General features: G+C 43.8%; 1 protein-coding gene across 4 annotated transcripts in view; it reads right to left on the bottom strand.

Moving 5' to 3' along the window:
* Positions 1 to 22,733, bottom strand: part of LOC129714348 (dedicator of cytokinesis protein 7-like) — a 135,105-nt gene that overhangs the window by 11,074 nt on the left and 101,298 nt on the right. For 3 of the 4 annotated variants that reach the window (XM_055663893.1, XM_055663895.1, XM_055663896.1), the window contains 8 exons: positions 21,540 to 21,692; positions 19,331 to 19,489; positions 17,390 to 17,490; positions 17,090 to 17,282; positions 14,995 to 15,138; positions 12,711 to 12,842; positions 9,791 to 9,805; positions 4,379 to 4,504 (listed from right to left, as the gene is read on the bottom strand). In XM_055663893.1, coding sequence (XP_055519868.1) covers positions 4,379 to 4,504; positions 9,791 to 9,805; positions 12,711 to 12,842; positions 14,995 to 15,138; positions 17,090 to 17,282; positions 17,390 to 17,490; positions 19,331 to 19,489; positions 21,540 to 21,692 — 1,023 coding nt within the window. The remainder of the gene's footprint in view (positions 1 to 4,378; positions 4,505 to 9,790; positions 9,806 to 12,710; positions 12,843 to 14,994; positions 15,139 to 17,089; positions 17,283 to 17,389; positions 17,491 to 19,330; positions 19,490 to 21,539; positions 21,693 to 22,733) is intronic. The other variant, XM_055663894.1, reaches the window with a different exon arrangement.

Here is a 22,733-nt window from a genome sequence, read left to right as displayed (position 1 = left end):
GTAATGCAAGGTTGAAATCTTGTTAAAGGGCTTGTCCCACTGTACGAGGTAATTCAAGAGCTCTCCCGAGTTTAAAAAAAAAATCAAACTCGTGGTAAGCATGTAGATAGACTTGGTTTATACTCTCTAGAATTTAGGAGATTGAGAGGGGATCTTATAGAAACTTACAAAATTCTTAAGGGGTTGGACAGGCTAGATGCAGGAAGACTGTTCCCGATGTTGGGGAAGTCCAGGACAAGGGGTCACAGCTTAAGGATGAGGGGGAAAACCTTTAAAACCGAGATGAGAAGAACTTTTTTCACACAGAGAGTAGTGAATCTCTGGAACTCTCTGCCACAGAGGGTAGTTGAGGCCAGTTCATTGGCTATATTTAAGAGGGAGTTAGATGTGGCCCTTGTGGCCAAGGGGATCAGAGGGTATGGAGAGAAGGCAGGTACGGGATACTGAGTTGGATGATCAGCCATGATCATATTGAATGGCGGTGCAGGCTTGAAGGGCCGAATGGCCTACTCCTGCACCTAATTTCTATGTTCTATGAATGTACGTAGCGGGTACGTCGGAGCTCGGGACGTCTCTTAGCGTCTCGTAACGCTAACGGCAGGTACTCGGGGAAACGCGGTAAGCTCGGGAAGATTTTTCAACATGTTGGAAAAAACACCATGTCAATTTTTCAACGTGTTGAAAAATGTCCACGAGACCCCGAGTACCTGCGAGCGGCTATTACCGTAAATCTCCGAGTTCGAATCAGGGGAAACTCGGGAGAACTCTTGAATTAGCTCGTACAGTGGGACATCAGCATCAGCAAAGCGGGGCAATAAAAACGACAGGCTTTGCCACTGTTGCACATAGCAGGGAAGTGCTAAATTCCAGTTCAACTCCAACACCAAGCAATTCTCGCAGATCCATCACAACTCCATTTGCAGCAGCACGTTATATCCTTAGAACCAAAGCACTATTTTCAACCTTCTATAGGAAGACAACTGTCCTCAGTCACCCTACACTGACAGAAGCAGAGTACCGATACTGTGGGGGCATTCCCAGTATACACACACTCTTCAATTAAAATCGCAATAGTTAGAATTTTTAAAGTCTCAAGTTATAAAACTGTAAGAGATATAGACTTGACTTGTGCCTCACTGGAAGGATTCTCATTCCAAGTAAAAGGTCACATGTTTCAGCCCCACTCCAAAACATATCACATGGAAAGTAAACAGAAACCAAATGGATGCCAAATTCCCATTGTGCTATGTCTGAAGAAAAGCGAGGGAGTTTGCCCTACAATCTTGGCCAATATTTATCACTCAATCATCAGCACTTAAATTTTATCTTGCTGATAACACTGCTGTTTTATGTGCAAATCAGCCGTCAGGCTTCCTATGATACAAGCGTAATTACATTTTACAAATAATTATTTGGCTGAAAATGTTTAAGCTTTACATTAAATAAAAATCACACACGTGAGAACCTTTTTTTTTTAAATGCTCATAGATTTGCAGAAAGGGAGCAGTTTGAACCAGTGATCCACCTAGTTCCACTGGCCCAATCTTTCCACTCAAATCTACAAATCTTTCCTTTCAGATACTTATCCAGTTCACTTTCGAATATCATACTGGAATCTGCTTCCATTGTTACTTCTTGCAATGTGTACCAGGCCTGAACGGCTCATTGTGTAAAAAAGGATGTCAGGGGTTACTCTCGTGAGTAAGGCAAGGCAGCGCCTTTACCACCTCAGGCAATTGAGGAAATTCAGAGTGTCTCCGAGGATCCTCCAGTGCTTCTACGCAGCGGCGGTGGAAAGCATCTTGTCCGGGAACATTACCATCTGGTTTGGGAATTGCTCTGCCAAGGACAAGAAGGCTCTGCAGAGAGTAGTGCGTTCGGCCGAACGCACTATGGGAACTTCACTCACCCCCCCTGCAGGAACTATAACAACAGGAGGTGCAACTACAGAGCAAACAAAATCATGGGAGACCCCTTCCACCCCTGCAACGGACTGTTCCAGCTGCTACGGTCAGGCAAACGCCTCCGTTGCCATGCGGTGAGAACGGAGAGGTTGAGAAGGAGTTTCTTCCCAGAGGCAATTCGGACTGTAAACGCCTATCTCACCAGGGACTAACTCTACAGAACGTTTTTCCTTCCATTATTTATTATGTGAAAGAATATGTGTGTTATGATTGTGTTTATAATTTGTTTTGTTGTTTTGTTGTTTGTCTTTTGCACAAAAGTCCGCGAGCATTGCCACTTTCATTTCACTGCACATCTCGTATGTGTATGTGACAAATAAACTCGACTTGACTTGGCTTGACTTGCCTATGGGGAGTAGGCAAGAGAGTGGAGTTGAGAGGGAAAGATTGAATGGCGGAGTTGACTTGATGCGCCGAATGGCCTAATTCTGCTCCTATAACTTACGAAAATGTTTTCCTCATATCAATTGTGATTCTTTTGCTAATCATCTTTATTCTCTCTCTTGGCTCTCCACATGGATAGATTCTCTCTGTCTACTCTCTCTGCACCAGCGCATGTTTTTAAATATCACAATCAGATGCCCATGTAACCTTCTTGGTTAGTCCTTAGTCAATCCACATAATTAAATTCCATCATCACCAAAATCATTTCAGTAAATTTCTTCTATACATTCTTGCAAGCTTCCTGGAAACATTCACATGAAATACATATACCCCTAGGTCTCTTTTCTCTTGCACACCTTCGTTTAGTTTAGTTTAGTTTATTGTCACATGTACTGAGGTACATGGAAAAGCTTTTGTTGCATGCTAACCAGTCATCAGAAAGACAATACATGATTACAATTGAGCTATCCATGGTGTACAGATACATGATGAACAGGGGGATAATGTAAATGACGTTTAGTGCAAGATAAAGTCCAGCAAAAGGATTTGAGTATAGGAGCAGGGAGGTTCTACTGCAGTTGTACAGGATCTTGGTGAGACCACACCTGGAGTATTGAGTACAGTTTTGGTCTCCAAATCTGAGGAAGGACATTATTGCCATAGAGGGAGTGCAGAGAAGGTTCACCAGACTGATTCCTGGGATGTCAGGACTGTCTTATGAAGAAAGACTGGATAGACTTGGTTTATACTCTCTAGAATTTAGGAGATTGAGAGGGGATCTTATAGAAACTTACAAAATTCTTAAGGGGTTGGACAGGCTAGATGCAGGAAGATTGCTCCTGATGTTGGGGAAGTCCAGGAAAAGGGGTCACAGCTTAAGGATAAGGGGGAAATCCTTTAAAACCGAGATGAGAAGAACTTTTTTCACACAGAGAGTGGTGAATCTCTGGAACTCTCTGCCGCAGAGGGTAGTCAAGGCCAGTTTATTGGCTATATTTAAGAGGGAGTTAGATGTGGCCCTTGTGGCTAAGGGGATCAGAGGGTATGGAGAGAAGGCAGGTACGGGATACTGAGTTGGATGATCAGCCATGATCATATTGAATGGCGGTGCAGGCTCGAAGGGCCGAATGGCCTACACCTGCACCTAATTTCTATGTTTCTATGTAAAGTCCGTTTAAAGAAAGCCCAAGGGATTCCAATGAGGTAGATAGTAGTTCAGGACTGCTCTCTAGTTGTTGGTAGGATGGTTCAGTTGCCTGATAAGACCTGGGAAGAAACTGTCCCTGAATGTGGAGGTGTGCGTTTTCACACTTCTATACCTCTTGCCTGATGGGAGAGGGGAGGAGGAGGAATAGCCAGGTTGGGACTGGTCCTTGATTATCCTGCTGGCCTTGCCGAGGCAGCACGAGGTATAAATGGTCAATGGAAGGGAGGTTGGTTTGTGCAGGAACAGTGCACTCTAATTTATCCTGCCTCTTCCATTAAAATCAAACACTGTATTTCTCAGCACTAAGATTCACTTGCCACCTATCTGCCCATACACCAATCTGGTGCTATCCCCTACATCTGTTACTATCTTCTTTATTGTACACTACACATCCATGTATTGCATCATTGTTAAGTATGAGAATTGTACAGTCTGAAGTCTGAATCAGTCTGAAGAAGGGTTTCGGCCCGAAACGTTACCTATTTCCTTCGCTCCATAGATGCTGCTGCACCTGCTGAGTTTCTCCAGCATTTTTGTGTACCTGAGAATTGTACGTACATGTTCAGGTCGCGAAGGAAAGTAATGGTGCTACAGATTCCTGGGCAACTTTACATAGGCACAAAAAGCTGCAGGTCACTCAGCACCTCTGGCGAAAAGGAATAGGTGACGATTTGGCTCGAGACCTATTCCTTTTCTCCAGAGATGCTGCCTGACCCGCTGAGTTGCTCCAGCTTTTTGTGTCTATCTTCCGTTTAAACCAGCATCTGCAGTTCCTTCCTACACACCTGGGCAACGTTATGATGGATTTGGCGAACCCACTCACCTCAAGTCGGTATGAAATCTCCGCCAGTTTGGTGATTGAGGGCTCCTTATAGACAAACTCTTGCTCATCCAGGTCTCCAAACTTACAACCGTAGAAACCCACCCGGAAATAAGTCCCAAACATCCTCTTTGTGGCCTGCGGAAATGTTTGAGGAAAGACCGTTAACATATACCGTAGAAATTCATTCAATCCTCCACCTAACATCTGCTCTGCTCTTATTTTGCACTGGTTAGTTAAAGACGTCAGTGGTTTAAAAAAAAAAAACAGCCTGAATTTAAGTGCAGTTATTCAAAAGCAGCCTCACAAAATGGATACAGATTGCAACTTGATGTTAACGTACATTATATTTGATCAGACCTCAGACTTTCTTTGAAAGGCCATCATTAGTTTTGGTTTTCCTTGTTTAAATAATCTCACCTCAGATTAATTGCATATATTAACTCTTTCACCTGGCAGGGTGCAGCAGCCTACATTTTTTAATTTCCCACACACTCATCTTAAACTTTTCCCAAATGTTCCAAATTTGGAGCTGCGTTTGTAACGTCTGGTGTCTAATATCCAGAATGAAGTTGTCAAGTCTGAGGCCGGTTGGTCACTCATATCACTGTGGAAAATAATTTGACATAAATAGGCACAACAGCTAGGAAATCGTAAGAGAAACATCGGTATCTCGTGTTACCAATTTAGAATAGCAACTCATGACACGGTGAGGTCGGATCATATGCTGGAATAGTACAGAAATATTTTTACCCTACTGAGCATCAATTGAGTTGAGTTGTGGTACAGATTGAAAGCAAAAGGTAGAAGGACACACCATTGAAGCACCATCACCAATATTGAAAATGGAGGGACAGGGTTAGCGAGTGGAACTGACCGGGAACAGGGAGTTGCGAATGGCATTGCTTCACAGTTCAGATTAGAGATGCAGGATGGAAACAGGACCCATCAGCCCACACTGACCATCGATCACCCATCCATACTAGGTCGAAGTTATCCCAGTTTCTCATCTACTCCCTACATACTAGGGGCTATTTTCACAGGCCAATTGACCTATAAACCTGCACATTTTTGGGGATGTGGGAGGAAACCCACGCAGTCACAGAGAGAATGCGCAAACTTCACACAGTGGGTTGTATGGAGATGAACCCGGGTCTCTGACGTCATGAGGCAGCAGCTCTACCAGCTGCACCGCTCTGCCACCTATAGGAAGTACTACTCATCATCCAATATTGTGAGGGTAGGCTTCATCCATAGTTTAGTTTAGAGATACAGCATGGAACAAGGCCCTTTGGCCCACCTGGTCCGCGCCAACCCCCGCATATTAACACTATCCTACACACACACACACTAGGGACAATTTTTACATTTGCTACGCCAATTTACCTACATACCTGTACGTCTTTGGACTGTGGGAGGAACCGAAGATCTGGGAGAGAAACCCACGTGGTCACGGGGAGAACGTACAAACTCCGTACAGACAGCACGTACAAACTCCGTACAGGTCTCCGGGCAGCAACTCTACCACTGCGCCACCAAATTGACACAACCCTATCTTTCAACACTTCAACTTTACCTGTGTGTGATCTGTAGATCCAACAGGCCAACTCAATCCTGCACCGTATCACAGCTTTGGACTGTGGGGGGCACCCACTCTAATTTGAGACAACTATTAATTGGCTTCATATCACAGGGCACTCAAGGTAGCAGATAGATCGCAGCGTTCTGGGAGGGTTTCACATCAAGTTCCACTGATGAAAGGCTGCTATTTAATACATCGAGGGAGCTTCGAAATTTCTTTAATGCTACTCCATCAAAAGTAGAACCCACCTTTCCAGCTGGAAGGTCAGGTAGCAAACTCTACGAGAGAACTTTGAAAATCAAAGAAATCTAACAGAATTGGAAGCTGAAGTACGAAGCAATTGCTAGAATGCCAGAAGCATTTATAAGTAATTGTCAGTTCATTTTAAGTAATCTTGGGTGCAAATTATATCTTTAAAATCACAGTAAATTAATAAAATATAGCAACTTACCACAAGGTATAACGAGAGGACAATGTGATCGGCAGCAAATGCAGTAAAAGAGAAAGCAGATAGAAAGAATAATTAACTGATAGGCTAAACACCGATTACTCTTATATGTACAGGCTACAGGAGGTCTCCTGTGACACCACAGTCATAGCACTGCTGCATGGAAAGTGTGAGATTCATAATACAGACACACATTTCATTTAAGTTAATTCCTCCTACAGCCCACCGTTAAATATGCCTCAACATAATTCCTGCTGAATGAGCAGACGACCAAGTCTCAAGCAGGCGTTCAGGCTTCACTTCCTGCTGTTGGGAAGTTAGGCCATGCTCTTCAGAGAGATGGCATTTTAAGCATAGACCATATTTAATTCAGGCTCGCAGCAGCAGTTTCATCACAGCGGATGTCATCAGGAAACTCCCTGACCAGGAATACAAGGGGAACTTTGTTTTACTCAAACATTGGTGGAACACACACCGGTCACATCACAAAGCGCAGGCATCTACACTTGGGTCTGAAATCAGTTTTCAACAAGTGCACATTGCAACCCCAAGAAAAGCATGCCAGGGTCCCCGGTGAGCAAATGTCTGCAATAACATCCTCAGACTGAAATACAACGCAGTCACTCCCTGAACCTTTACCCTCAGCTCCTCCAATTTCTAATATTCTTGGGTTGAGGTCATCAGAAGTGAAGGATGCAACTTTACAAAAGCACATCTCCACCCCACAAAGCTCACTTTGTTCAGAATCATATTTAAATGAAATATAGACATACATCAGTAGTCTATAAAAGGACTGGGCACAAACATGTACAATCTAAGGTTCAAAATGAACCAAAAGATCTTCTGCAGAACATCCGTGACTGCGTAGGCCTTGGACTCCATCTGAACCATTTATCAGACGATAATTAGTAATTACTCCATTGCCCTTTAAACCAGCAGTTTCTGGAGGTGGGATGAAGGTGAGTCAGCAGCTTAATAAAAGAAAGCAATGAACTGCCTGCCTAATGCTCGATTCTGACATAAAACCTCCTGGTTTCGCTCAATATACTGAAAATTAAAAAAACCTGCAGATATTGAAATCTAATTCCTGGAAATATTCAGCAGTCAGGCTGCATCTGTGGGACGCAAATCAGGGCTAATGTTTCAGGTCAAAAAACCTTCATCGGAATTTCTCAATAAATTGCAGCTTTCAGCAGGTCACAGTCAAACAGGATGGAAACAGGCTCTTCGGCTCAGCTTGCCCAAGATGGGAATCACTGCACCTGACAGCTGCAGGTTAAAGAGTTTGCAAGCTAAGGACAACGGCTTTTATATATTTAGTTTGCTCACATTCCCACACAGCCATAATCAGGTGACAATCTTTTCTAACACATCTCAGACCTGGATCAAATCTCACGGAATGTTATTTCATGAGAGTTTATATCAATTCAGAATTTAATTCAAGTCAAGAGAGTTTATTGTCATGTGTTCCAGATAGGACGATGAAATTCTTGCTTGCTGCAGCACAACAGAGTATTGTCACTTCATCCCTTTCTTAGTCAAGTTGATTTTTTTTCCTGAAGTTTGACGGCTCAGAAAAGAGAACTCAGCAAACTGACTTCTCTGTCCCACTTCCACCTAATTGACAGGACTTCTGCAGTTATACTGGCCGGTGTTCTGCAAACACAACACGTGCATGCCGTGATGGGGGTTACTTGGTTATAACATGGCTTGTGTGCAAGAATTATGACTTGTGATCCATTGAGAAACAATCAGTCAGCGACACAGAGTGATCACGGAACGATTAGGCAATGCAATATTAGCAGTTTTCAGGCAGCCTTCTGCATGAAGTTATTCTCTGATGTACAGAGGCACGCTCTATGAATCCTTAATGAGAGCTCATTTTTCCACCCCCGAAAACATGTGACTGGACAAACAAACACCTGATATTCTGCAAAAAACTTGAGAATTCCCATTATTTCCGATCCGAGCCACTCTCCCGAATCTGAGACGTGGGGAGTGCAGCCAGCATTGGATATGCCAATGATGTCTCCATTACAATACTGCTCCCCATCAGCCTGGGTTAGCTGTGCACATAGGACTTGCCTTTCTTCTTTCAAAGCTGCAAATGATGTCAACCCTTTGACAGGTGACCCGAGGGATGAAATGCATAACTTTCAAGGGATACCCAAATGCAGATATATATCTGAGGCTGGGTTCAAACTCGTTCTTTGGCAGAGTGCTCCAACCTTTCTCTCTCAGTCATTCCAAGCCAATTAACCTACAAACCTGTACGTCTTTAGAGTGTGGGAGGAAACCTGAGCACCCGGAGAAAACCCACGTGGTCACAGGGAGAAGGTACAAACTCCGTAGACAGCACCCGTAGTCAGGATGGAACCTGGGTCTCTGGCGCTGTAAGGCAACAATACCGCTGCACCATAGAACTACATCTGTTAAGTCTCCTTTGTCTTGCTTGCTGCAGCACAAGCTCTGGAAACTCTTTACTCATGATGAAGGTGGTATATGAGGACAGCATACAGTCATCTCATTCTGCCACTGTAGATTGCTGACAACTGCTCTACAATCTCACATGACAAGCATAGCAATAGAAGTCATAGTCATACAGCTTGGAAACAGGCCCTTCGGCCCAACCTGTCCACACACCGACCAACATGTCCCATCTGCACTAGTCTCACCTGCCTGCATTTGGCCCATATCCCTCTAGACCTCACCTATCCATGTACCTGTCTAATTGTTTCATAACATTGCAATAATCCCTGCCTCATGTTTATGCGTGCTATTTCCATGATATTTATTTTAGTTGTTTATCTTTTAATATTTTATCTTGTATGTATCGTTAGCTTTTAGAAATTTTTGAATGGTGCACTGACTGGCTGACATTTTTTAATTTTGTTGTACATGGTTCATGTTACAATGACAATAAAGAAACTATTCTATTCTATTCTAACCTCTGCTGGGTAGGAACTAGGGTATGGGAGAGTTAGTCGGGATGGAACATCAACGACAAGTCAGTTATTAGACAAATTAAGACAACCTCTTTAAACTAGGTGAAAGGTCCCTAGAGCTGATTTTCCACTGATTCAAACCAGAAAAGTATATACAAGGAAGGACACACATAGAATGGAGGAAATCATTGAAAGAAGGATAAGAATAGAACCAAAAGGTATAAATGAGCTTTCATTCATCCCTCCCACCTGGACAACAGAGGGCTGCCTGAAGTGACGCTGGATGTCTAACTCAGAGTTAGCTGATGAAACATTAGTGACAACATGGGAGTAGTTCCCTGCTACAGTGTGTGCCATCTGCTCATGTGACACAGGCCGTGACATGCAAAAGCTCTATCACTGTACAAACAATGCAATCCACACCAGGTCCATGCGCCTACCTCCCAGCCAGAGCTCTGCATGTGGACAGAGAGGGGTAAGGGGAGAGGTAAGGCAAAAGAGAGACAACATTTACTAATCAATGAACGGTCAAACAGATCCAAGGCTGAGCACACAGTTTTGAGCTGCAGAGCGTTGCAATCGATATGTTTGTTTTCAGGTGTGTGTTTTATAAAATTAATCTGGTGCAGAATCTTAAATAACAATAGAGAGTGTGTGTGGTGCAAAATGTCACAAATGCAGCAAGCACCGTGACAAACGAAGATCTCGGGGATCTACGCATCAGTCAGTCACGGTCACAGGAATGCAATCAGTGACTTTGAGGGGAATGTGTCAGTGTTGTGAGGGGTACACAGTCAGTCAGCGACTGTGATGGGTACAGTCAGTCAGCAGCTGTGAAGGCGATCCTGTCATTCAATGACTGTGAAGGGTATGGAGAGTTAGTCAGAGACTGTGAGGAGTACACAGCTACAGTGAGAGGGTACAGTCAGTCAGCAACTGTGAGGGGTATCCTATCATTCAGTGACTGTGAAGGGTACACTGTAATGGAAACACAGGCATGATAGTGCAGTGTACGCAGTTAAATACACCATCGCGGTCAGAGATATACGCCAGTTGTTACTATAAGGACTACAAATCAACAATGACATAGCAAGGAATGCAGTCAGCCAGTCACTATCTCATGCAATCACATGACCCAATGTCACCGTGAGAGGTGAACACCAGCCAGCCTCATGAAGAGGGTACATGTCAGTCAACCTCATGATGAAGGGTACCCGTCAGCCACTGACGGCATGGTCAATAGGACATGTTAATCCCTGTGAAGGGATCTGATCAATATGTCTGGTACAGGAAAAGCATTAGTGCAAGTTGCACAATGTTTATATGCCACACACACCACAGCAAGGGGGCACTGTACGTTCTTTTTGATTCTCTGTGCATTTAGCATTTTTCCCTTCATCAACAGATGATGAGAGAGCCCTATCCGAGACCAATACCTACATGACCAAGTTAACCCAACATAACCTTCCATCTCCCCCATTCACCCTGATGTACAATGGATAGCAACCCCATCGAGTTGGGTTAATTTTGCCAGAGTGCTTCATGTCTGAATGGGTTATACTATGTTTGATTGCAAAACAATGGAGCAGAACATTTTAAAAGCAATATTCCAAAGTTGCACCCATCTCCACCTCGTCACTCAGCTGAGCTGTACTTGAATCCTTCAACAACTCCACAGGAAGAGCCAATTAACATCAGCCAGGACTTAAACGTGGGGTTCCTGGAGTTGACTCAAAAGAATTTTAAATGGAGCTCTAACTTCCATTGTTGCTTTGACAGATCCTCTTACTGAGGCTTGGGAAGCTGACTGTGAGCCCGACTCATGCAGCAGCTCATTTAACACAAGGAAGAAAGTGCGTGTGCACCACCTTGTGGCAGGGCTTGGGATCGACAAGACCAGAGGTGCGGCTTTTTAAATCTGTCCACTGTATTTTCTTTGTGTTGCACTGCACTAGTGCCAGTGAAGGATCAGAATGCTGCAGCAAGTTTCCGTATCTCTGGTTGCTGGCTTTGTCAAAAGTGTGTGCAGTCAACTTCATTCATTTGCCTATCAAAATCTGTAGCACGTCTATCTGCCCATCCTTCTCCCGAGGCAATTCCTGGGCATCGAGAAGACTTCCTCCCCGCTGGGTTTAGTGGACTCATGGTGATTTCCCCACAGATGAGGTAGGAAGTGCAAGACAGGTGGGCAGGTATTTGTGAGGTGTTGCCGTTTACACTGGGCGTCTGTGTTTTATTAACACACGGGGGTCATTTACTTAAGGTGTAGGAAGGAACTGCAGATGCTGGTTTCAACCAAAGAGAGACTCAAAAAGAGTTACTCAGCGGGACAGGGAGCATCTCTGAAAAAGGATCTCGACCTGAATCGTCACCCACTCCTTCGCCCCAGAGATACTCCAGCTTCTTGTGTCTATCCTATTTACTCAAGGTTTGAGTAAAAACAATCTCCTTGCTCTCTCTCCTGTGGTTTTCCTCCAAATCCCTGGATGGTTTACTTTCTAACCTTGTGTATCTGCTTTTGGTGGCTTTGCTGGTAATGCTTGCAACTGGCATGTTCTCCCCAATCTCTCCACTTCCCTCTTTACCTGAAATGTTTCTTAAAACTTACATAATATCTCCTAACATGGTTTGGTATACACCTTTGTTTAGTGTCACTTCTCCAAAACAGCTTGAGTTCACACCAGTTTAAAATTGCTGTTCAGGTTAAAATCCCCATGTTTAAAAATTGTTAGGTGCTCAAGAAACTGTGCTAATTTGACTCTCTAATGCACAGGCTAGTGCTGATCTAATATTGCGTGATTTAGGGAGAGTGATTTGGGGAAGAGGCAAAGGCATGGGTGAGGCTCTTTCCACAATTGCGTGAGAAAGTAAGGAGGGAAGCTCCACTTGCAAAGCACAGCAACCAACTCACAGGAAGCATTAACCAACACTAAAGGCACATTCTCTCCCATCTTATTTTGATGTGAACTTTGGGAAGGGCAATGAAAGTGGAGTAAAGTAGATTGGTTGAGAATATCTTTCGTCGCAGGGTGGTCAATCTGTGGAATTCATTGCCACAGACGGCAGAGGAGGCCAAGTCAATGGGTCCTTTTAAGGCGGAAATTGGCACATAATTAATTGGAATTTGATTGGCGTCAGGGGTTATGGGGAGAAGGCAGGAGAATGGGATTGAGGGAAAAAATAGATTGAAGGCTCAATGTGCCGAATAGCCTACTTCTACTCCTATGTCTTATGAACTTAATTTTCCAGCCCAGCCCTTACCGTTAAAAATATTCAGCACATTTGACAAACATGTTTCACACACACACACACACACACTCCATTTCCTAAAAAGGCAGCTACTGTGTGCACGTCCAATACCTGATTAGAGATTTTGTTGAAAGCATCCTGTAGTTTCCCGTGGATTGTTGCCAGTTTCTTACTATCCCGGTTGGCTTCATGAATTGGAATCAGGATCTTGTAAACTTCATTCACAGCTTCGTACATCCCAGCCTGGCGGGGATAAAAGAAAGATCAGCCGTTCAGTCTTGGGACTGCGCATTGGGATAGGGGTTGCTGATTTTTTTTTCCAACAGTGAATTCATTTGGGAGTATTAGAGCAAATGTTTTTTTCATCCTTAAAAACTGCAGAAAACCAGGACAGGCTAAAATTTGTGCTGGAGACAGTCTGCCAAGGTAGATCACCATTATGTATCTACCTGATGGAGTCTGAAGAAGGGTCTCAACCCGAGATATCACCTTTTCCTTTTCTCCAGAGATGCTGCCTGACCCGCTGTGTTACTCCAGCGATTAGTGCCTGTACTACATATCTACTCCATGGTTTTAGAAAATGACATTCTTCCTGAAGAGATTAGTGTTACAAGGAGTACTTCCTTCACATGTTTATACATGAAGGATGTTTATATATCTTGAAAATCTCGGCTGGTAGTTTAGAAAGTACTCTCTGGGCAGAGGGCTTGTAGGTTCAGAAGTAACGATGTCAATAGGTAGCCGCATCAAACAAAAGCATGTAAGATTTTCCTACAACGGAACAATCAGATTGGGCAGAAGAACAGGAGGAAGCGATGAATCAGGAAGGCTGATCACCAAAGATGCCTCCGACTGGCTATTCTGTTTTCTCTCTTCCACCTTCTGGGAGAAGATACGGGTTTAAAAGCCCCGATGTACAGACTTAAGAGCATCTTCTTCCCCACTGCTATCAGACTCCTGAACCAATTACCTCTTTTAATGGTGCAATGGTACTTTATAGTCACTTGTACCTAGGTAGTGTCATAGAGTCACTTCAAACATACAGCAAGAACACAGGCCTTTCTGCCCAACTCATCCATGCCAACCAAGATCCCCCATCTAAAGCTAGACCTCTTTACCCCCCCATTTTGCCCATTCATTCATTTTACAACCATTCATAGAAACATAGAAATCAGGTGCAGGAGTAGGCCATTCGGCCCTTCAAGCCTGCACCGCCATTCAATATGATCATGGCTGATCATCCAACTCAGTATCCCGTACCTGCCTTCTGTCCATACTCCCCAATCCCCTTAGCCACAAGGGCCACATCTAACTCCCTCTTAAATATAGCCAATGAACTGGCCTCAACTACCCTCTGTGGCAGAGAGTTCCAGAGATTCACCACTCTCTGTGTGAAAAAAGTTCTTCTCATCTCGGTTTTAAAGGATTTCCCCCTTATCCTTAAGCTGTGACACCTTGTCCTGGACTTCCCTAACATCGGGAGCAATCTTCCTGCATCTAGCCTGTCCAACCCCTTAAGAATTTTGTAAGTTTCTATAAGATCCCCTCTCAATCTCCTAAGTTCTAGAGAGTATAAACCAAGTCTATCAAGTCTTTCTTCATAAGACAGTCCTGACATTCCAGGAATCAGTCTGGTGAACCGTCTCTGCACTCCGTCTATGGCAATAATGTCCTTCCTCAGATTTGGAGACCGAAACTGTACGCAATACTCCAGGTGTGGTCTCACCAAGACCCTGTACAACTGCAGTAGAACTTCCCTGCTCCTATACTCAAATCCTTTTGCAATGAAAGCTAACATACCATTCGCTTTCTTTACTGCCTGCTGCACCTGCATGCCTACCTTCAATGACTGGTGTACCATGACACCCAGGTCTCGCTGCATCTCCCCCTTTCCCAATCGGCCACCATTCCCATAGGTGTTGCCATGTACTCTTTACTCTTAACTCCACCTCATTCAGTTATTCTGCAATTGCACTACTTCAGATCACACTACAAACTTGCTGTTCTGAATTTGTCACTGTCATAGAGTGATGCAGCGTGGAATCAGGCCATTCGGCCCTACATGTCCCAGCGGCACTAGTCCCACCTGCCCACGCTTGGTCCATATCCTTCCAAACCTGTCCTATCCATGTACCTGTCTAACCGTTTCTTAATCGTTGGGATAGTCCCTGCCCCAACTACCTCCTCTGGCAGTTCGTTCCATACACCCACCACCATTGTATAATACAAGAAACTATCTGTTCTTATTGAGGGAAATGGAAGGAGTGAAGTACCAGACGCAGGAAGAGAGATAAAGTTGGACAAAATGCAAGACTCTACCACTATGATTCCAAGAGAAAATAATTAGCATAAAATTCCAATCAAGAGGGGGAAAGAACAAACCATATTAACGTACCATCGTAAAGGATGCTGCTGCTTGTTCTAGCAATCCTACCAGGCCAGCTTCTGTGAAATATTTCCCAGCACAAATTCCTTCTTCATCTGGAGAAAGAACGTCATCCGATACAGCCGATTCTTCAAGGACGTTTGATGATATATTCTTTATGGAGAGAAGTACGTAAAATTACAAATGCAAGTTTATTCCTGGGCTAAATTTAAACATGTTGAAGCTACTCACAGACACCCACCATTTTAAATGATAGCCTTCCTCACTCTATTCTCTGCAGACTTAAGGTAATCTAAACTTTGATCCCAACCATAACATACCATTCAGCCATCCCCATGTGGTAGCCCCCATCTAAACAACTTACAATAGACAATAGGTGCAGGAGTAGGCCATTCGACCCTTCGAGCCATTAAATGTGATCATGGATGATCATCCCCAATCAGTACCCCGTTCCTGCCTTCTCCCCATATCCCCTGACTCTGCTATCTTTAAGAGCCCTATCTACCTCTCTCTTGAAAGTATCCAGTGAACCGGCCTCCACCGCCCTCTGAGGCAGGGGCATGGAACTGACAATCCTTAATCCAGCTTCCAAATTCCTCTGTGGTTTCTGTTTTCTTTCTCTATAAACTCCTTCAGCCTGAGAATGTTGAGCATTGCTGAAATTAATCATTTCAATACTGATGATATTCTCAGATGCCAAGCGCTAAAGTCCTCTGTTTTTGTACATCTCTTTCCTTGGACATTTAGGAGGGGCCTTTCAAGTTCAAAACCTTCCTCAATTCTGACAAAGTTCTGAAACATTAGATTTATTGTTTCACTTTTCTACAGATGCTGCTTGATCTGCTGCGTGTTAATAGCATTTTCTATTTTTAGTTTAGACTTCCAGCAACTGCAGCTTTTTGTTCTCCTTTGCTGTTGACCTGTGAAATACTGGGGATATTGAAAGTGTTATCGAACTGAAAGCTGTTCATTGTTCGTGCTATATTAACCACCGCCTCCCAAAAGTTCACATTTTTACCAGATATTCATCAGCTGTGTGGGCAGATCAGATTCTATCATCAAAAAGCCTCAGTGATGGCAACAGCACCTTTTACTGACAATATTACAGGCAAACCTCTTAAGATCAGAGATTCTCAGCTGGTTGAAAGAAGATTAAAGCAGGCACCAGAACTGTATTTCAAATTAACAACACTTTGTCAGATCATGCAGTTCTCCTAAACATTATTCATCTAAAGCAGGTACTATTTAAGAAACATTTAGGCAGGTGCATGGATCGAACAGGTTTAGAGGGACATGGGCCAAACGCAGGTAGGAGTAGTGTAGATGGGACATGTTAGTTGGCATGGGCAAGTTGGGCTGAAGAGCCTGTTTCCACTCTGTATGACTCTATGACTCCAGAACATTGTCTGTTTTTTCCCCCATTGCAGAGATCCTCCAGCAGTGTGTTTTTTTACTCAAGCTTTCAGCATCTGCAGTTATGTGCGTCTCCCTCTAAATCTCTTTGCAGGACCAAACATGAGTAAATAGGACCACATTAGAAGGGGTTTGTCGGTTGGCAGGAACGAGTTGAGATGTCGGACTTGTTTCCGTGCTGCATGACTATGGTTATGGGGAGAAGGAAGGATAATACGGTGTGGAGGGAGAGATAGATCAGTCATGATTGTTTAAGAAGGAACAGCAGATGCTGGAAAATCGAAGGTAGACAAAAGTGCTGGAGAAACACAGCGGGTGCAGCAGCATTTATGGAGCGAAGGAAATGGCAACGTTTCGGGCCGAAACCCTTCTTCAGACAAAGGGTTTCAGCCCGAAACGTTACCCATTTCCTTCGCTCCATAGATGCTGCTGCACCCGCTGAGTTTCTCCAGCAATTTTGATCAGCCATGATTGAATGGCGGAGTAGACTTGATGGGCTAAATGGCCTAATTCTACCCCTATTCCTTATGACTTTATGACCACATCTTTATTCTTACTTTGTCGTTGATGCCAATATGGACCATGATCTCTGGCCCCTCACCCTCTCCTGTCCTGGCCGACTCGTTCACCCTGGTATCTGGAACGCTGCTCACTGTCACTGTGCCACTAGCTAAAGGAAACACCTTCTTACCTGAAAAGTGACACAACCCACAGGCAAGTACCGACAGTCTTCCAGCATGTTGAGGTATTCAGCCACCAATGCTGCGGAGTGTACCAGGCACTGCGCTGCCTCCGCATGGTTCGTCCGCTCCGAGTGCTTGCCTGCCATGTTCTGCAACCACGTCAGACGCAAATCTGGCGATGTCTGGTAGCCCTTGGCAATTCTGTCAGGTTAAGGCACAGCGTTAGCTTAAAGAGCACGTATTTGGGCTTGGAGAACAGCAAATGTCCGGGTCACGAGGTACGCAATGGGACATAAAGACGTGCTGACCTGTACATTAGATCCATCAACATCTCAGGATCCTCCTGGTGTTCCTTCATCTTCACTGTGTCTGTGAGGATCATGTGCAGATTGAACACCAGGTCTTGAACCTGGACAGGAAAGGAATAGCTCATCAAATCACAACAACATGGACACACAAAAAAGCCAAGGGGAAAAACATTTTAGACTTTCTTCCATCAAAATAAAAGAATGCCCTAAATTTGCAGTCGAGAGAGTACTATTTAGTTGGGAATTGGTATTTTGCAATCACCTATTTAGGGTGGCATGGTGGTGCAGCAGGAGAGTTGCTGCCTTACAGCCCTTAGAAACATAGAAATTAGGTGCAGGAGTAGGCCATTCAGCCCTTCGAGCCTGCACCGCCATTCAATATGATCATGGCTGATCACCCAACTCAGTATCCCGTCCCAGCCTTCTCTCCATACCCTCTGATCCCCTTAGCCACAAGGGCCACATCTAACTCCCTCTTAAATATAGCCAATAAACTGGCCTTGACTACCCTCTGTGGCAGAGAGTTCCAGAGATTCACCACTCTGTGTGAAAAAAGTTCTTCTCATCTCGGTTTTAAAGGATTTCCCCCTTATCCTTAAGCTGTGACCCCTTGTCCTGGACTTCCCCAACATCGGGAGCAATCTTCCTGCATCTAGCCTGTCCAACCCCTTAAGAATTTTGTAAGTTTCTATAAGATCCCCTCTCAATCTCCTAAATTCTAGAGAGTATAAACCAAGTCTATCCAGTCTTTCTTCATAAGACAGTCCTGACATCCCAGGAATCAGTCTGGTGAACCTTCTCTGCACTCCCTCTATGGCAATAATGTCCTTCCTCAGATTTGGAGACCAAAACTGTACGCAATACTCCAGGTGTGGTCTCACCAAGACCCTGTACAACTGCAGTAGAACCTCCCTGCTCCTATACTCAAATCCTTTTGCTATGAATGTACGCCAGAGACTCGGGTTCGATCCAGACTACCGGAGCTGCCCGTCTGGAGTTTGTATGTTCTCCGCATTTCTCCGAGATCTTCTCTTTCCTCCCTCATTCCAAAGACGCACAGGTTTGTAGGTTAATTGGCTTGGTATAACTAAGTTGCCCCAGGTGTATGTAGGATAGTGTTGGTGTGGGGATCGCTGGTCGCTGCGGACTCAGTGGGCCAAAGGGTGTTTTTCTGCGCTGCATTTCTAAACTAAACCTCAGAGTAGACTTCAAAGCCATGTCCCTTGACTGCTGAATACATGTTTTTCTCACTTCGCTTCTGGGACAAAACACTTCACTCAGTTAAGTCCCAATGGGGAAATCACTTCAGATAAGAAAAATGATGTTTGTAAAAAGAATATTATCCACCATAAGCAGCATAATAAAACCACAGACGAGCACAATCATAGTTTTGAATGAACGCTTTAGAAGAGGTGAAGCCAGAGCACTATTACAAGGTAGAATCTCAACATATGAATTCAAGCAAAATATCCACAAATTAAAAATAGTCAGGATGTTCTTCATAGAAAGAAGCTGTACATAAAATGTATTATGAAAATATATATTAGGCACTTTGGTGCCATATGATTGTACTTACTTCTAATAAAATAAAATATTTTAAAAAAAATAGAAAGAATGATGACTATTTGGGGCTAAATGGTGGATGAAGGAATGAATGATGAAAGATGCAGATGGAAGGAAGTTGAGGAATCTCTCTTTTTTAATGGATGAAATCAAAATGGGTTAACATGCTCACTTAATCAAATTCAGTTTTTATCATAATTTTATAAATGTCAAAATTAGTTTGATAAGTAATGTTTGAACTGATGCTTAGTCATTTGCCAGAATGGCCAGAGAGTTGTCCAATGGTCATTGCTAATTCTCAGGCCATTACTGGCAACTTTGAAGTAAATATTTCGGTCCATATTACAGAGTTGGCAGTATGCAAGTAGAAAGTTTTACCTGTTCAGGAAAGGTGGTTTCTCGCAGTTCCAGGTCTTCCTCTGCGTATGTCAGAATGGTTTTCAGAGAGCGTCGAAGGTACTCTTCATTAAAGTTTTGGGAAGTTCCCACCAGCGAAGACAGTGACATTGTGACTTGCATTTTCACTCGGGCAAAGTTCTTAAAGAAGACAAAGAAACTCCGTTCAGTTTTTTCATATGCCAGGATAAATATTATAGATTAGAGGCAAACTCCCAGTATTATGCTACAGTGGGTGCACGTACGAGTGGATGATCGGGTTAGTTTCTTCTATTAGCGCTACAATTTGGCCGATATTTTTCTGCTCTTACCAGAACAATGGTCTCTGCTGTAGAATAAATATTGCTTAAGACCTCATCGGCAGCCTCTGTATGACAAAACAGGGCAGTGATGAATCATCAGTGGAGACAGCGAGGTGACCGGTGAGCTGAGCTAACTCTAAGATATCACTGGGTCCTCTACAGACTAATGGGACTACAGGTTCACACTCGAACTTCCTCCTGACTCAAAGTAATGGATTAATTTGTTTAACGAGTCCAGATAAGTTCATAAATTTACCAGGGATCAGAAAAAACATGTTTTTAAAATACATTGCACCTTCGGATCACCTACTCAATTTCTGCTGATGGCCACATGACACAAGGGGGACAAGGTTGGATAAAGGACATGTCGGGGCTTGGCTCCTACCCAACTATCCAAAAATAATTTGCGTTGAAAAGCAAAAAATATCTACACATTAGAAATCTGATATAAAAGCAGAAAATAGTTTTCAGATAAGGCAGCATCTGTGGTGAGAGAAACTGAATTAATGTTTCAGGTCGATAACCTTTCTTCAGAACTCCAATCACGCAACTTTAGTTATAAAATGTGTAAGGTTATGGACACACACATTCAAGCTCTTCTGCTTACAATGGAGTGCAGGCAAATGTGTCTTGAGCATCATTGAAATCAACCAATCTCACAAAACGAGTGACAGATCAATAGATTGGGACAGATTATTAAATATATTCATGCGGTGATCGCTGGTCGGCATGGTCTCGGTGGACTGGAGTGCCTGTTTCCACGCTGTATCTCTAAAAGTGTGAGAGTCTAAAATGACCAGGGAATTGTATTTATAGGAGTAGGGAGGTAGACACAAAAAGCTGGAGTAACTCAGCGGGACAAGCAGCATCTCTGGCGAGAAGGAATGGGTGACGTTTTGGGTCGAGACCCTTCCTCAGCCTGGAGTATTTTTACACAGAGAGTGGTTGGTGCCTGGAATGCACTGGGTGGTGGAGGCAGATAGGAGAGTGGTCTTTAAAACATGTTTAGATGGGCAAATGTCTTTGCAAATGTATAGGCAAGAAATGTAGAAGGGTCTCGACCCGAACCTTCACCCAATCCTTCTCTCCAGAGATGCTGCCTGTCCCGCTGAGTTACTCCAGCATTTTGTGTCTACCCTTCGATTTAAACCAGCATCTGCAGTTCTTTCCCACACATAGAAGTACGGAGGTTATGCTTCAGTTCTATACAGCTTGGGTGGGATCACATTTGTATTACTGTGCATGGGAGTGGTCTCTTTATTTGAGGAAGGATGTTAATATGTTGTCAGCAATTCAGCAATTGTTAGCTAGACTTATATCTGGAATGGGTGGGTTGCCTCAAGAGAAAATGTTAAAAAGGCAATTCATTCAGAAGAGTGAGTGGGGTTTAATTGACAAATGGAAGACTTTGAGGGATCTCGACACCATGTATGTAAAAATTGTATTTCTCCTTGCTAATGGTGCTATTTCTAGGGGTGTGCATGTCATTTTAAATGTAGACAATGTGCTTTCAGTATCACATATTAATGGTTTAACATACAACATATTAACACTGCCGGCTACGGGGGGTCAAGATCGTCCCGTCAACGGAGGGCTCGAGGCCCCCGACCGCGGGAGAGCAAAGGGAAGAGATTGAACTTCTTTTCGCCTTCCATCACAGTGAGGAAAGTGGAGGAGTCACTGTGGTGGATGTTTATGTTAAAATGTGTTTTGTGTGTTCTGTTGCTTTTTATTGTACGACTGACTTGGCAAATGAAATTCCTCGTACGTTGCAAAACATACTTGGCTAATAAAGTATTATTGTGATTGTGATTTATTTGGATCACTTTTGGATTATAACGAGTTGCTGCCTTCCCTTATTCAACACCAAAAGGAATTGATGTACTTACATTGCCAATCTCAAAGTTCTGCCTCATCAGGAGGTAGAGGGAAGCGCTGGCATGAGACCGGATGGTGCCCACACAGCTACTGCAGTGTCGAAGTAGCCGCAAACACAGGTCAGCACAGAGCTCAGTGTCCTCCTCAAACAGCATTTCGGGAAACTGTGCAAAGGCATTCAAAAGACAAATCAAACAGCAGATTAGGGATCACCTCACCATTTTCTGACACAGTACTGACTTAGAACATAGAACAATATAACAGAGGCCCTTTGACATACAATGTCCATGCCAAACATGATGCCAGCTTAAACAAATCTCTTTCTAATAGCCCTGTCCCACGGTACGAGTTCATTCCAGGAGCTCTCCCGAGTTTAAAAAAAATCAAATTTGTGGTAAGCACGGAGAATGAACGCACTTACCCGTTGGAGCTCGGGGACGTCTGTTAGCGGCTCGTACCGCTAACGGCAGGTGCTCGGGAAGACTCGCTAACGGCAGGTAAGCACGGGAAGACTCGTGAAGATTTTTCAACGTTGAAAAATGTCCACGAGAGCCCCGAGTACCGACGAGTGGCCATTACCGTAAATCTCCGAGATTGAATCGGGGCAAACTCGGGAAAGCTCTTGGAATGAACTCGTATCGTGGGACAGGGCTTTAAGGTAAACACAAAATGCTGGAGAAACTCAGCGGATGAGGCAGCATCTATGGAGAGAAGTTTCGGCGCTCGACTCTCCATATAGCTAAAACCTTCTAACCTAATGCAACAACACGTTTCGAGAAGAACATTTTTCACACAGAGAGTGGTGAATCTATGGAACTCTCTGCCACAGAGGGTAGTTGAGGCCAGTTCATTGGCTATATTTAAGAGGGAGTTAGATGTGGCCCTTGTGGCTAAGGGGATCAGGGGGTATGGAGAGAAGGCAGGTACGGGATACTGAGTTGGATGATCAGCCGTGATCATATTGAATGGCGGTGCAGGCTCGAAGGGCCGAATGGCCTACTTCTGCACCTAATTTCTATGTTTCTAACACAGTGCTTTAATGCCGGAATAGGAATGAATTTCCGCAGCTATCAGTGAAAATATCTTACTTATTTAATGAAAAAAATGAAATGATTCAATTTATTGTCATTGTCAGTGTACAGTACAGAGACAACGAAATGCATTTTTAGCATCTCCCTTGAAAGGGAGACACAGGGCGTCGCAGT

The sequence above is a fragment of the Leucoraja erinacea genome, chromosome 39 (genome assembly GCF_028641065.1).
Source record: "Leucoraja erinacea ecotype New England chromosome 39, Leri_hhj_1, whole genome shotgun sequence".
Classification (NCBI taxonomy): domain Eukaryota; kingdom Metazoa; phylum Chordata; class Chondrichthyes; order Rajiformes; family Rajidae; genus Leucoraja; species Leucoraja erinaceus.
This window is presented reverse-complemented; position numbering and strand designations above follow the sequence as displayed.